At 41.0% G+C, this 17,104-nt stretch overlaps 1 protein-coding gene across 5 annotated transcripts in view; it reads right to left on the bottom strand.

The window, feature by feature from the left end:
• Positions 1-17,104, bottom strand: part of tns1b (tensin 1b) — a 167,945-nt gene that overhangs the window by 94,539 nt on the left and 56,302 nt on the right. For all 5 annotated transcript variants that reach the window (XM_079357019.1, XM_079357015.1, XM_079357018.1 and 2 more), the window contains exon 3: positions 9,713-9,750. In XM_079357019.1, the coding sequence (XP_079213145.1) occupies positions 9,713-9,750 (38 nt within the window). The remainder of the gene's footprint in view (positions 1-9,712; positions 9,751-17,104) is intronic.

Consider the following 17,104-nt stretch of genomic DNA (forward strand, 5'->3'; position numbering starts at 1 on the left):
TAGCATGGAAAATGTGTCACTTTAAATGGATCCTATGGAAAGGATGTGGATATATGGGCGGGGAACTCAGACGAGAAAGTCCCAGAACTCCTTCAGCGTGTAATGAGGAGTCGTCCTCCAGCAAGGCACGTCGCCAACAGCTGTTGTGTTGGTCAGGGAAGCTTAGTGATGCCGGGAAAAGAGCCTGCACACTCAGCAACTGTTCCTCCGGTTTTCTAGAGCAATCAAATTACCAACTTCTACGTTCTGCGAGGTCATTCCCCAAGCTTGTTCCTTCATCAATGTCTCCTACATGGACTTGGCTTACTGTTGGCATTCTTTCCAACAACGCTTGATTACTCCATCATGTTAAAATCTGGGCGTTCCTGTTTGTTTATCCTGCTGTATCTATGCACGTTGCTACCATGCAGTTACTAAATACATGGCAATTAGCCACCGCTTATTGTGTAACAACAAGTGGAACAAGTAAGGATAATAGATTTTAACAGGGTTTTAGGAAACTCAAAAATTAATTGTCTTTTGTTTTTCTTTTATTGTCACAAAAAGTGACATTTAATCTTCTATTTGCGCTGCACTCGAGCAACATGTTTTTCTTTATTGCTGAATTGAATGAGTATGTTATTGGTCATGCTTAAAGAACTCACAGAGAATGAAAACCCAGCTCTGTGGTTCCTCTTAAGTCTGTGGCGATTTCAGCATTGTTCTGTTCTGTGTTTTGGTTTTATAGCCTTCAACTTTACTGTTTTGGTTCAGTCTCACAGCTCTCATCAACCCCAGGTGGCCAGAAACACGACTCCAATACAATCTTTTTTGCTGCATGCCTATACTGGACGTGTAGATAAGCAACTTTTAGCCGTAACTACTTTACGAGGTGATAATACTGTATATCAATATTGTGTTTATGGCTATTTCCACTGCCTCCATGTGGCCAAAGAATATTAAAACAGTGTTTATGTTGTGTTACTCTTCTCCTGGCAATGTGTAGCATCTCGAAATAGATACTTTATTGATCCAGAGGGAAGGCCATAGAACTTCAATGTTCTCCCATGCTTACGAAATGAAAAACATGATGAAACTAAAAATCATAAAAACACTTTTCAAATTAGATGCCATCCCATGCTCCTGTTGTTGTTGTGATGTTTCCCGTGTCGTCTGATGAGATGGGCAGAGTAGTGAGCATGTGTTCTGTCCTATGACTGTTAATTCAGTTAGCTTCAGAGCTTTTGGCTGGCTCTGGATTGGATCACACTAAATTAGTTTCTTTCTTGTGTTTACTATAAAAAAAAAAAAGATACTGTAGCAAGCACCCGAGGAGAAACACTGATACTAAACATCCAATTCATGCACGCGGTCACCACAGGCACATGACTCGACAGGGCTGTATGTTCATGTTTTCTTAACAGGGGTTCATCTCTCTTTGTCTGCTCCCTGTAGCTGACGCATCTCACTTACTGCAGAGTAGACATCACATAGAGAAGTTTTTAATGTTGATACAGGGATTCAACACTACGCTCACATCTTTGAAACTTCACTCCAGGTTATTTAAGCCTTCCTGGTGTTGGGGTCCAGCCAGAATGACAAAGTTCAGGCTGTGTCGTTTGGAGAACTACAACAAAAGACTCTTTATCCCAGCATGCCTTGCAGGTACTCCCAGAATGCCTTGCCACACCTAACACATAGGTGTGAAGTCTGGGAGGTATAAAGCCGGCCATGCTTCATTGTTCTGCCTCTTTCAAACGTCGTCTGGCGACGTCCGAGGATACCCAACTCTGTTCCTGTTTCCAGCATGCTTCCCTTTGTTTAAAGGTTTTGGCGCGCAGCTGATCCAAGGCCTTGAAGCATACCAACGTCCTAATTTCCGAGCCTAGATCATCCACTTGAACGCATCTCAGAAGTATAGCGTTCTATTTCTCCCGTAATGAAACGGTATTGAGAGAGACTGGAAGGATTACGTCTCGTTCCGTCCTTTAAAGAAAGGACACCCACGGAGATCACCTCGCTCGACGGAGGACACGACGGCCCTGCTCAACCCCTTTGGACACGCACCGCCATCACCTTACAACTGCAGAAAGGCCGCTCCAGAACCTCTTTTCTTCCTTTCGTCAACCGTGGACGAAACGGTTTCAAGTGAGGCTTAGCTAGGTCTGGGCAGTTAGATATAGAGAGTGTGTTTAATAACTGAGTTATTATTGGGAAACGGTGATAATATTTGCTTGGTGTTTGACCACTGTGTCTTAGATTTTACCAGAGTAAAATCTCTTTTGTTCTCCTTATTTGTGCCGCTGTGTCCCGTGTGTTTATCTGTGAACTCCCGCGTCATAACCGAGTAATAGACTCACTATCAGAAAGACTAGTGTGAACGCCGTCTGATACAAATCCGGCCGCTGGTTTCTGTTAGCGAAGTAAGCTATGCTCTGAGTTGTGGTGAGCTCCAGTCCGAGATTGAGCTGTTGAGGTGCGTTGTTTTCTCTCGCTCTCTCGCCTTTACACACACACCTTTCGGTAGACACACACACATAGAGACCTGTGGCATCACGTTCTGTGTCCGCCATCACGTGACCACGCGTGGTCGCTACCATTTTGTCTGTCTCTGTCTGTCTGTTCCCCCCCCCTTTCTCTCACACACACACACACACACACACACACACACACACACACACACACACACACACACACACACACACACACACACACACACACACACACACACACACACACACACACACACACACACACACACACACACACACACACACACACACACACACACACACACACACACACACACACACACACACACACACGTTTGTTTTGTTTGTTAATTGTAGTTTGGCTTATGATGGTTATTTGTTTGATTGGGTTTCATTGATTTACTTGATGTTGCTTTGTTAAATAAATTCTATTATATCTTAAAAAGTCATTGTTTGTGATCACTGTGAATTTGCTTTGTGACTTAGGCTGGGTGAAAGGGCTTTGTGTTCGGATTTCACACCTTCAATTAAATACAGATTATTAATTATTAATGATATTGGTATTTAATTAAATAATTTGAGACTGATATTGGTAATATTTTGGTTGTTCCCTGTTTACAGGGTGGTGCCCCGAGGTTTATTAAACGCAGTTTAATAACAATTATTGATTTAGATTAATAATTAAATAAACTTAATTATTAATTTATTTTGACAATCAAATTTTACGTCATAAAACCCAACATAACCGTTGGTCAGGTATTCGCTCCTGAAAATTCCCAACACTGGATTTACAGTCAACGTGTGTTGACTTTCAATTAATGGACGGTTTATCTCACTTTCTGCTTTGGATTATATATGAGGAAGATCACTGTCTTGTTTTATTTAAGTCCCAAACTACACATGAATTAAGTAAATGTAGTAAAAATAAACTGTAGTTCCTCAAGTGTCCACTTGGGGCTGGCTATAAAAGCCAAGAAATACCATTAGAGTGAATATAAAATTGTCTAACATCAGAAAAAAACATGTTCACAGCTTTTCTCTCTTTCTGCGGATGATTTTTTTTAATAACCCATCAGTGTTTTAATGTATTGACGTTAAGTGTGGTTATGCATACAGTACATTTACACAACTCGGGTGTAGCTGAGGTGACTAACAGGAGGGCATGTTGTGCTTGGGCCCACCTTCTTGCCTGTTTCTGCACAGTTTGAAGTGCAGTATTTCCAATTGTAGGGATACGTAACGCATGTTCAGAAACCAATGAGTGATGTCATTGAGACTCCGTCCACGTGTTATACAGTCTCTATAGTGCAAACAAGAACAAAAGCTTGGAGCAAAGCTGCTAATGTATGACAGCCTTATCAGCTTTTGACATCAAATGCATTTGACCCTTTGTCAATAGAAAGTCTGGAAACATTACAAGTACTCTTGCACCAAACAATCAAATGGCAATTAAGATAAAACTAAATACTACTCATTAAGTTCTATTAAGTTAAAGTTAATCACACGTCATCAAGTCTAACATTAGTCTGATGGTGGAAAAAACGTGAATTTGTAAGAGAAATGTAAGTAAAACAAACCTCTGATGTCAGGTATTTACAGTTCTCTGACATTGTAATTAAAAACCTGAAATCCCCTGTGCCCAGTCTCAACATTTGCCAAGGCTACAGTACTATAAAGTCTATAAGGCTGTGAAAAAAAGCTGTGCTGGCACTCTGCAGCAGTGAAAGGGCTTCCAAAGTTTCCAGCTAAAGGGAGTGTGATAAATTAGCCCTGTAGCAACGTGTGCTATCTAAAAGAAGTCAGGAGAGAGCAGGAGGTTAACCATGCCGAGCGATCTCCAGAGCTGCACTTACTGAAAAAGGTTAGAGAGACAGAACGGAGTCTGAGGACGTAGAAAAAGAATATCTAGAAACTACAACTCAAATATCACGTTTGTGTTTGAACTGTAATGATTGTAAAGAGCCTCAGTTTGTATATGATTTATGAGAATTTAATAATTGAATTACGTTATTTTTCGTAGGATTACGAACCAAAATATATTTCAATATTCAACGGGCAGAATAGGATCCCTACCATGTCCACAGATCACTCAGATCAGTTTGGCAGCGGGTGCTGTTCTCTCACAGGAAGTGTGTATAGTTGTAGTGTAGGCACTATCTCGTTAGCTCGTCTTGATACTAGCTGATACAATGGCTGAAGCTAGAAGCTATGCTGTGGCTGAGTAATGGAAGAGGAGGAAGCAGAGTGTACATCCCTGGAGATGTCATTATGTTAGACTGTTGTGTTATCGCTGTCATCAGTCTCACGTTTAGCATCTTTACCCAGATTAAAGAATAATCTAACCCAAGTTACGTTTCACTCTACAACTAGCCGTAGACGCTAGCAGAGTCCTATTTGCGCAAAATCCAGATATATTACTGTACTGTGTTAATCCACATCAGTCTTCAGACCCCCCTCTGCTTGTTAACGAATGCACGTTGTCTGTGAAGGAATCGTTTGGGAGGCATGACAGCACTTAGAGTTATCCAAGAGTGCAGTTAAACTTAGATCTTCAGACAGCGCTAAAGCCCATATAGCTGTAATACGTTTGCTGTCACTTGGGTTTTAACCTCGATCCTGCTTTTGATGCATGGTCTCTTTAAAGGCAGCTTTTGTGCATGAAGCTCCTGGTGACCAGACAGCTACTGTAACCATCCACTGTTATGAATCCAAGCTGTGTCCAACAGGTGAGGGCAAGGCCAGCAGCAAGCCTGATGTTCTCTCTCAAACATTCCCCTCATATGTATGGGTGCAGGTGTTTGGATGTCTCACAGAGCTGGAGGCAATAAATAATAAGAGAAAGATGACCTGCCTCATCCTAATCCACGTGGAAGACTTTAAATCTCCAGAGGATCGCTCAGAAATGTTAAAAATGTCGGGGAGTGGTTGCCACTGAACTGCACATAGTGCCAAAATGACTGCTTCTATAAACACAGTGATTTGTCGTTTCATACAATAGTAAGTCTTTGCGAAGGAATCTGATTGGACAGGAGGCATTCCATGAGTTCTGATAAGGAGTGCCTCATCACGGGAAGCTTAAACTATGTGTGTCATTAACGCAGCCAATTAGTGTTTCCAGACTAATCAGTCACATAGATCGCCAATGTACTGTACACTTATTGCACTGGTCACATGGTCTATGGAAACATACAGATCCCTGCACGTAATACTTCAAACCTAGTATGCAGTCACGTGTAGAAGAAGGGACTGTGACATTGATACGTTTGATGTGTTGCTTGCCAGGTTTAGATAACTGATAGCAAATCAAACGACTACAAAGAACAAAGGAAATGTTGTATTATTTACGGTCTGCATTTGAGCTGGACTATGAGCTAACTTTTGTAAAACACAAACAGATTGAGAGTGACCAAAGAGCCAGTGTTACAACATTTAGCTATGCAAAGAAGCAGTCAGCTCTTCACTTGGCAAACATGATGAGCTAAACGAGGACAGCTCCAACAGCAGGCTCCAAATATCAGATCTCCGACTCTAGCATGTTGTGCTCAATGAGAGGAACTAAAGGGGTCACCAATAACAAATCTGAAATAACAAAAACAGAGAGTGGAAGCCGGCCAGCACAAAGAAACACGTGATTCTCCTCCAGACTTTCAAAACAGGCACTCTGAGAATTTCGGGAGCAGGGAAAAATGAAAACAAATGCTTCATCATTCTGGAGCGGAGGATGAAAAACGAGTGGAGGCAGAACGTGTTCGTGTTCTGCCACTTTGCTTTCTCAGACCTCCTTCCTCATTAACGGGGGAACATGCTCGTTTCCTTCTCCAAACACACTTGACAGGCAACAAAGAATCAGTGAAATCCTATAGGGTGTACTCAGCACCTCGGTTTATTCCTGACTTTAAGAGCTACCAACCCATTAGAGAGCGGCCGTGGAGTCAGAGCGGCTGACGTTTGAGTGGCTTTTAACTTATCAGACATGTTGTTCACGAGTGGACGTGTTTCATGGAGATGATGAGCAACGATGTATTGATGTACAGATGCTCTCTTCTCAATGAAAACAACTGATCAAAAGACGCTCAGATAAAAACGCTATGTGGACATCTGAGTGTGAGCCTTTTAAACATTGCTGTTTACCAGGACATGGATGCTGAAACATGATTTGTATTTGCTTTAATGGCACATATATTCCTAGTGAGTAGTACAGTAAGACATCTGTATCCATCAGACTCTACAATCCATATTTGTCCGGAACTATTAAATCCAAAACAACAGCCGAGAAGGTTAAAAAAAAACTATTGAAGCATCTACTATTCTTTAAACCAACAACAAATCATAACAGTGAGCAGTCTCAGCTAAAAGAGTGAATATTCAGAGTGTGAGTGTGAGGTGCTGCCATCAACAGCTCAGACCACAACTAAGAGGGATTTATTTTTTACAATGTGTTTATACCGTAAGGCTAACAGCATGGAAAAGTTTTAACAACCAAAAACAGGGAGGGTGCTGTCGATTTGTCACATACCAGGATATTATAGTCGTCACACCAAAGCCCTTATTTGTAGCATGATTCATCAGCTGTTGTTGTGTTATTGATTTATAGATTGAAGGTGAATTCTTCCATCCATCCATTAGTTGACCGCTTTTCCCATTCAGCGTGTCCCCTTTATTTTCCATGCATGGCCTTTGAACTGATGACACTAATAGGTGTCAGTAAAAGGAAGAAGACTTGTGGAACAGGCAGGGAGGTAACAATGACAGGTACGACACTCAGTACCACTGCACAGGGACTTGGAATAAATTCACCTCGAAATCGCTTTCGTTCAACTTAGGGCGATCGTTCTCTGGCTCTCGCCTGTCGTCACACAGGGGCGAAATCTTCCTGACAAGTTTTAAAGCATTTTTCACATCCACTTGTTAGCAAACACACATTATTTCTCTCTCACACACACACACACACACACACACACACACACAGGTCTGACCATTTGTTTGCAGCTGCCAGGATAAACACGGGCCTCATATTCAGCCTTCGCTCCAGACAGAGATTTATGAAGGCAGTGTGTGCTTGGGATAACTGTCCCAGCTAAGAGTTATCATCAGGAGTTTAAATTCCTCACACTTCAGATCATACTTGACTGACGGTTCATAGAAAAAAAAGTTGGTCTTAAGACAAAGAATTCATAAATGTGGCTGACTGTTCTGCAGATAGTGATCTGGTCTGACCCTGTCCTGGTCCCTCCCTTGTTTTTCATCTCAGCCTTGTTAGCAAATTGCTTCCTGCCAACGCGATGACATTTTTAGTTGAAATGTTTAGAAAAGGAAATGCTGCTGTGATTTTTGGAGATGGAACGTTTCAGTTTTGTATATATAGACACTGGGAGTACATTCTCGACTCCTTTAATGTCCCATCAGTTTGACCTCTGACTTCCTGAAACGCAAAAGGCTATGAACAAATATGTCCTCATAAATCACTTTGTTCTTTGGTAAGGCGACACAAACAACTGAGTGGACTGTCGGGGAAAAGTAGTTTACTATTTCATGAATGTAGAGGGTCTTTTTACGTTTGTTTTTTTACATTAAAATATCTAAATCAATTTTAAAAAAAGACTAAATCTATGTTATTTTTTGTTGGTGAGTACATCACCTCTTATATTTACATTACTTATCAAAGCCAGAGAAATCCGTAATTTGTAACGGGACGTGTCTTGTCGAGGTGGCCACCGTGATGCTGTGGAAACATCGGATCTTCATCAAAGACCGGTATATAAGGAAACATGAGCTTGATGATGATACTCTGATACTTTGATACTTTAGCTCATTAGTAGACACGTTCTCTTCCTCTCGACGACGGTCAACACAGAGTTAGTTTTCTATTGAATTTACATACTGTACGTTTGAAGGGATATTTCAAACACAAGATTGGTCAGACGTAACGTGTACGATTGTCAGTTTCAAATAAACCAGACAACCCTAGAAATATACAACCACAACATTTGATTGATTTTTCGCTGCTCATATCGTGAACAACCGAGGAACGAATGAAACTGTAACCTCTGTGAACCGTTACACCCCGAGTGGGATTATGCTGGTGGATTATCCTGAGTGTGAGATTGTCTCTTCTGTGTTGTTTCATTGTAAATTGACACTTACATTGTACTCTACACACCACATGTAGGTTCTTTGTCCCATACATTGACACAAATATGAGTGTCTCTCCCTGCTTTTGGATTTCTTCAAATGATCTTTTATTCTTTCAACATGGTGTGCAGTGAAAAACTAAATTCCATTCATCCTTAGTTTTAGTAGGAGGAAGCCGGTTTCAGAGACAAATATCTCAACACCTGAGAAAATAAGATTAGAACACTGCGTGCCTGGATTGCTTTGACATTGGTGGGGAAACCATTAATTATAACATCCAAAAATCCACTTGTATTTGCAGTGACAAAAGTTGTGCAAATTCTGCCAAAAAAACAAAAGGGAAAGTTGGCATGTGCTGCGTTTTATCATTTCAGCTATTTGGTTGATAACTTTCCACCGGAGGCCTTTCCTGCGAGGCTGTCCAAAGCCCCCGCCTCATATTTAGCCTGCCCTGCACCCCTGGCATTTCCTGTGCATAAAAGAGGGATTGGGCAAAGCTGGCAAGTAGCACCCATTTCAATAATGGATTCCAGATGAAGCGTGTGTATAAACATAGGTGTGTATGTGTACTGTATATGTATGCGTGTTCATTTACTTGCATGTGCCTCTCGTGGCAGTTGTACCTCTGCACGTGTGTAAAACACACAACCTTCCCTCTCGGTCGACCCTGCAGGAACTTCAGCCTCTTCTGTTTCCCCTCCCTTTTTTATTCTGCGTGGCCTTTGCCTCTTCAAAACAAGATGAATCTAACCACAGTTCCATCCAGAGGTCTTTTATTTTTAGACAAGGGGCGATCTCAAAGATGCAGAGTTTATCCAATGCAAACAGATTCTGGTACAAAACACACTTGTTTGGACATTCTCAAGATTTTTTTGCAGAACATAAACTCCCAAAGCCTCGCCTACTCCAACATCTGCATGTATAGGTACTCACACACTGACTCCACCTTACCCATAACATGTCCTCCAGCTAACATGGATTTTAAATGGACACTTTTGTTTCAGGCCTTTTGAAGTGTTCGTTTTAATGCACAAAATCATAAAACAAAATCTGTGAAAGAATTCAAACCTGTCCCTCTGAGTAAATGTATGAAATAGTTGACGTCTTACCTTGACTTCACATTTCTTGTGGCAGGCTGTCCGGCACACTAAAGAAAACAGAAAAGAGAAAAAGAAATTGAATCAACTTCACAGCTCATAAAAGTCTTGAAAACATTGTGGAAAAGTCCAAACACTGTGGTCCAGTGTGACTCATGACATTGAGTAGTTGTCAAGGAGGTATGAAAAAGAAAGAGGTTCATTGAAATTCCACACAGAGTTTGTTCTGTGGTTAAAGTCAAATATCATCCGCCGTTAGCAGCCTCATGTTGCTCAATGTTACCGTCTTGTTCTACCAGAGGTGAAATTCATTATTCTGGAAGACTGCAGCACATTGAAAGGACCTGACATATGTGTTGTTTGGTTTTACTTACTTTAGACATGTAGAGTACCTTCATATACACTCAACAAAAATATAAACGCAACACTTTTGTTTTTGCTCCCATTTGTCATGAGATGGACTCAAAGATCTAAAATTCATTCCAGATACACAATATTACCATTTCTCTCAAACATTGTTCACAAATCTGTCTAAATGTGTGATAGTGAGCACTTTTGCTTTGCTGAGATAATCCATCCCACCTCACAGGTGTGCCACATCAAGATGCTCATCAGACACCATGATTAGTGCATAGGTGTACCTTAGACTGTCCACAATAAAAGGCCACCCTGAAATGTGCAGTTTTTGCTTTATTGAGGGTCTGGGGACTCAGAACCAGTCAGTATCTGGTGTGACCACCATTTGCCTCATGCAGTGCAACACATCTTCTTCGCATAGAGTTTATCAGATTGTCAATTGTGGCCTGTGGAATGTTGGTCCACTCCTCTTCAATGGCTGTGCGAAGTTGCTGGATATTAGTGGGAACTGGTACGCGCTGTCGTATACGCCGGTCAAGCACATCCCAAACATGCTCAATGGGTGACATGTCCGGTGAGTATGCTGGCCATGCAAGAACTGGGACATTTTCAGCTTCCAAGAATTGTGTACAGATCCTTGCAACATGGGGCCGTGCATTATCTTGCTGAAACATGAGGTGATGTTCATGGATGTATGGCACAACAATGGGCCTCAGGATCTCATCACGGTATCTCTGTGCATTCAAAATGCCATCAATAAAATGCACCTGTGTTCTTCGTCCATAACAGATGCCTGCCCATACCATAACCCCACCACCACCATGGGCCACTCGATCCACAACATTGACATCAGCAAAGCGCTCACCCACACGACGCCACACACGCTGTCTGCCATCTGCCCTGAACAATGTAAACCGAGATTCATCCGTGAAGAGAACACCTCTCCAACGTGCCAGACGCCATCGAATGTGAGCATTTGCCCACTCAAGTCTGTTACGGCGACGATCTGGAGTCAGGTTAAGACCCCGATGAGGACGACGAGCATGCAGTTGAGCTTCCCTGAGACGGTTTCTGACAGTTTGTGCAGAAATTCTTTGGTTATGCAAACCAATTGTTTCAGCAGCTGTCTGAGTAGCTGGTCTCAGACGATCTTGGAGGTGAACCTGCTGGATGTGGAGGTCCTGGGCTGGTGTGGTTACACGTGGTCTGCGGTTGTGAGGCCGGTTGGATGTACTGCCATATTCTCTGAAACGCCTTTGGAGACGGCTTATGGTGGAGAAATGAACATTCAATGCCCGAGCAACAGATCTGGTTGACATTCCTGCTGTCAGCATGCCAATTGCACGCTCCCTCAATGCTTGCGCCATCTGTGGCATTTTGCTGTGAGACAAAACTGCACATTTCAGAGTGGCCTTTTATTGTGGGCAGTATAAGGTACACCTGTGCACTAATCATGGTGTCTGATGAGCATCTTGATGTGGCACACCTGTGAGGTGGGATGGATTATCTCAGCAAAGCAAAAGTGCTCACTATCACACATTTAGACAGATTTGTGAACAATGTTTGAGAGAAATGGTAATATTGTGTATCTGGAATGAATTTTAGATCTTTGAGTCCATCTCATGACAAATGGGAGCAAAAACAAAAGTGTTGCGTTTATATTTTTGTTGAGTATAGATACATAACAGGAAATATGAAGGATAACTACGACAGATTCTACGGCTGCAGACAATTATAAGATAATTATTTATTTTTGGGGCTTTATTGTAGAGACAGCACAATGGATAGTTGGAAATCGGAGAGAGAGAGAGAGAGAAAGAGAGAGAGAGAGTTGGAAATGACAAAAGTATCACGTAGTATTTCTAACCCTGGCCGCCTGTTTTGAGGACTATAGCCTCCGTACTGTATGGGGTTCACACACGCTAACTTAGTAAAGATTGATCGACTACCCACTCCCCTGCCAGCACACCTACTATACAGTAGCTAACTGTTGAAAGCAAAAACTTCACATCCCTTGCAATGAATGAACGAATCATTTACCAGTCCCAACATCCATCAGTACAGTCAAGAATTAGAGACAGCTCTTAGATCTTATCTATACCTCAAGCATAGTAAGTGTGCATGTGGGTTATGTCAGCTTATCGGCATGCTAATCTACATCCTCCAGCTGTTGAAATGTTTTCAGTTTGCGGCAATTTGCAAAAAACAAAAATTACAGTCAAGTCAGTCTTGTAATCAATAATCGATTATGATAATGAAAAAAAAAATGAAAAATAACTGTCAAATAACTGCTGTCTCTGTGGGGAATTATCAAAGTAATTAGAAAAAATAATTAGGAGTCATAATTAGTGGCGCTGATGGATAGGCGCTCCCGCCCCATGTAAGGAGGCTATAGTCCTCCAAGCGGGCAGAGCAGGTTCAAGTCCAACCTGTGGCTTCTTTCCTGCTCTGTCCTATCAAAATAAAGGCAACACATCTTTTTTTTTAAAAGTCATAAATAAAAAAAAGTAATTAGAATTCCTCTGCAGACAGTCAGTACCTTCAATCCAGCCAACATCTATAAAGACATTTCACTCAGGACCTAAGTGGAGAAAAGACAACTAACACTGTGACAAAAACCCTCGAGGAGTCGGCAGCACCTTGCAGGATTTCAAACTTTTATATAGAGATTTCTTAGGGCAGTGAAAACTGTAAACACTGATGGTGCAAGTAGTTTGGCAGTAATATAATCCATTATTTCTACCAAAATATTGTTCGAAGGCTCTTTAAAAAAGAAGGAATTTAATAAAAAGAGTCACAGTGTTTTCACAGGAGGCCATGTTATGTGGGAGCTGGAGTTGAATAGAATCATTAAAACCTTGCACACACTCAAAACAACATAACAGACATTGTTCTGCTATTGAATTTCAACACATTTGTGCAGCTTCTATCCTTGCCCGAAGGCTCCTCAATGCTCCCCCACTGGGTCTACAAATAAGGGTCAATAGGGGGGAGCACCTGGAGCAGCGGCTCATAAATTGTCAGATCCCCTCGAAAAGACAGAAAAAGAAAAACACGCTCAGTGTGCCGAGGCGTAAGCTCTCCAAATAAAGGAGAAGACGGTGTATGCTTTTACTGGAACACTGTACACCTTATGTAATGAGTTATTCTTCCTGTCTCCAGCCACATTTTTCACAGCGAGTGTAATATCTACTGTGATTATAAGTCATTGATAGGAGATTTGGGAAGTGGCCAGTCCTCACATGGTGTGAGAATGTAGATTTACGTCGATGTTAAAGCGTATTATGCTGTCAGTCGTATGTTTTCTGAACTCTATACTCCCTGTAATCGTCTTTACATCAGAGATGCAGTATGCACTTTGTTCTCTCTGATCTATGTCCCTTTTGTTACAAGTCATGTTTCTTAAACCCTTTGTTCTAAAAACCACATGCTTTAGTGCACATTAAGACGGATTGACACACACATTACAGTGAATGTTCAGATGGTCACATTTTGAAACAAGCTACACCTCACTGATGTGGGTTTGGTCATGGTGAGTATCAAGGTGTAACATTAGGATTAGACCATGGTTCTGCTACCCTCATATCAGTTCTCATACGTTATCTATCATTGCACTACGGTTACTTTATCCTTTCAGTATTCATCTTTTTATATAGCTCTAGTATATATTTAGTCGATGTCGACTTGCACATAGTTCTCTTCTTTGTGTATTTAACTTTGTTCTTGCATATTCTTTTGTTGACACTTTGGTTAAATGTTAGTATAGCTGCACTGTTGTTCATTTACTGCTCTGTGTGACTTTGAATTTCCCCCCTGGGACAAATAAAGTTTTTGGAATTGAATTGAATTGGGTCCTTCCCGTGTGACTGGGCCCCAGAAAGCTTTCCCCTTAATGGGCGGCCTTTCTGATTCAACAGACACGAGTAGACACAAAAACTTGATCAAATGTGACTCTTGACAAAAAACAAACATGGAAAATGATCCATGTAGTCAGCGGGCGTACCTGGAGTGTGTTCTGTTTCACCAGGGGGGAATCCTGGCTAAGAAAAAGGTATAGAGCGTATTCAGCGTTGTGTTTATGATTGTGAGCTGTAATTATGAAGCATCCATTTGGAGAAGCTTCCCGGTTCGCCCTCATTTGGTATTGTGGGAATTCGGCAGATGCGCCCTGATGTTTGATATTTATGAGAACAGTGATCGATATCAGGGAGAGTCTGACTCTATTGAGAGAAGTAAAATAATCATATTTAAACAACACACTCCAATCGTCTGATTTATAAAGATCAAACTTGTCGTTATTCCCAAATCCTAAAATAACTCGGCTTAGTCACAGGAACAATTTTGCATCTTTCATAAAAGTCAACGCTCCATTCTGTTAAAGTTACCCCAGGCGGTGTGTTTTTTTTTTTTAACTCTATTGATCAATCAACCTTTATTTGTATAGCGCCAAGTCATAACAGGCGTTATCTGGAGACACTTTTCAAAAAGCAGGTAAAGGACCTTACTGTCTGTCTGTTAACATTAACAAAAGAGCAGGTAACATGCTCATTGTTATGTTTACAAAGGTTGACCATTAATGTGCGGAGACGAGAGGAAAGCTCAGACGGGAGGATGAGTCTGTTGCTAAAGCTAACAGCTAACTGCTTAGTGTAACCTAGTTCAATAAAAGAAGCACATAATAAGGAGCAGACCAGCCTTCAGATGCACTTTCTACCATGCATGCCAAAACAACAAATCCAAAACATAAATTGTTTAAGAGTTTAATATGTTAACCTTGTTAAAAACTGACGACAATAACTGAGTTCAGATGTCTCCTCGGCTCCCAGACATCATAGAAACAGATGAGTTTATTCTGTTGGCTAAATCATAAAGATTTATTCACAGATTTGAATTTATCATATTTGATCTTCACTTTTTAGAAGCATTTGTGATCGTACTTTAAACGTCTTTATACCAAACCTCTGTGAGACTATAGGTCCTCTTAATCCTTTCACAGCCCTGAGTGTGACTCACGGTCGAAGGTTAAGTGTTAAGATCTGCAAAAGGTCGACATACCGAGGCCTTGAATTTATTTTTCTAGCTCTTTCGTCAGAAGCAAAACAGCCTGATTCATTCACTCTGAACCCAGACAACTCACAGCCATGTTTTATCTGAGTGACACGTCATTAGTAAAAAGTCTCCACACAACAAATAAAAACAAAGCCATGTTTATTTTTTGATTTAAAAAAAAAAAGATGAACCATTTGATTTGACTTCTGTTCAAATAAAGCCGGAGACAAGGAGTGTATACACACTGAAACAGGAGAAAGTGACCACCTTCCTGCTCGGAGCCAAATGTGTAATTACATCATGGTATAGTTAGTTTCTATTTCAGCACACAGGACTATATTTGCTCTTGGGGGGTAACATTTGAGAGTCAGTTTGACTTCTTAATTAGAGACTTTGAAATGTGGGTGGCACCACCAAATCCTACCGGAGCGCACATTTCCAAGGCTGCCAAAAAACGACTTCATTTCCCAGAGACGAGCTGAATAAAGATTTTCTTTACATATATGACCCACATAGTCTATTTCAGGGGCGGAGGCTGAGTCAGGAGTTTACACATACATACATAATGAACACATTGCATCATACTTAGTTTGTAAGAAAATACTCTGAATAAGCCTATTTAACATTTATGATCAACTGCTGATTATCTCAAACCCACAAAGGAGTTCATCATCTCAAAATATCAGAAAGTGTTTTTTAGATTTATCTTGGAGCATTATTTGGAAGAGTTGGAGGTCTTCAGTAACAGGGACGATAAAGTTTTCACCATACAAGTAATAAAGCAACACACCTGAACTCGTAGCGGAAGAATAAAACTTGTAGTTTTTTAGTGGAACTGCAAAAGGTGCAAAATTCATTCTGCCTGTGTTGGAATGAAAATAGAAAAACGTTCACTGCAGAAGCTGAAACTTGCCATCATTTGGGCGCCGATAGCCTAGTGGTTATATTGTGCTCCCCAAGTAAAGAGGCCATAGTCAATGCTGCAGCATCCATGGGTTTGAATCCAGCCTCAGCCTTTGGTTGTCTCCTCGTAACATTACCTGTCTCTCTTCAGCTGTCCTTATTCTAATCTCACCGAGCACCGAGCTAAACAACACGCTTCTACTAGCTGTCAGAGAGCACACACACACACAGACCCAGATGCAGCTCACGTTAGCTCAGCAGACCAAGGAGGAGACACTCCATCCACACAGACGAGGCCTGGTTTTAAATCACAGCCAGCTCCACAGTCTGTAAGCCAGGACTCAACAGACTGACTGACAGGTGTTGTTTACGGCATGTTTTATATCTGCTGTCTGAATACAGTTAATGATGAAACTGAAAAGTTTCCTCTAACACTGCCACAGCAACATTAACTCACAAGAACATTAGGAGTAAATGCTACATTTATATTTCCAAGTAGCTTCTTCTATTTTCATTTCATTTGAAGGTTTATTTGATCGGGACAGACACAATATACATAGACAAACTGAAAACAGCAATCCAAAGTATCAAAGTGTTTGTAACAGATCCGAGCACTCGTCTTTAGAAGGGCACATATATATATATATATATATATATATATATATATATATATATATATATATATGTGTGTGTGTGTGTATATATATATATATATATATATGTATATATGTATGTATGTATGTGTATGTATATATGTATATATATGTATATATATATAGATATATACATACATAAATTGTTTCCATGACGACGTTCAGACGAGATGGAAAAGCTCCTTCTATGTGATCAAAAGTACAGTTCTTACACTTTAGTTTAAAAGATTTTCTTTGAAAAACCTGACAGCTGTTGCTGCTTCCTGTTTGTATGTGAAGCCAGCACATGATGGGTTTGCTGCAGCTTTTTGTAGCCTTACACAAACTACCAACAGCATTAAAAAAAAGGGGGGGATGGTTGCATCTCTATTTGAGCGTTCTCTCAGCTGCTACTCCAAAACACAACGAGATATTCTCTCTCTCTCTCTCTCTCTCTCTCTCT

This window comes from Symphodus melops (genome assembly GCF_947650265.1).
Source record: "Symphodus melops genome assembly, chromosome: 12".
NCBI classification, from domain to species: domain Eukaryota; kingdom Metazoa; phylum Chordata; class Actinopteri; order Labriformes; family Labridae; genus Symphodus; species Symphodus melops.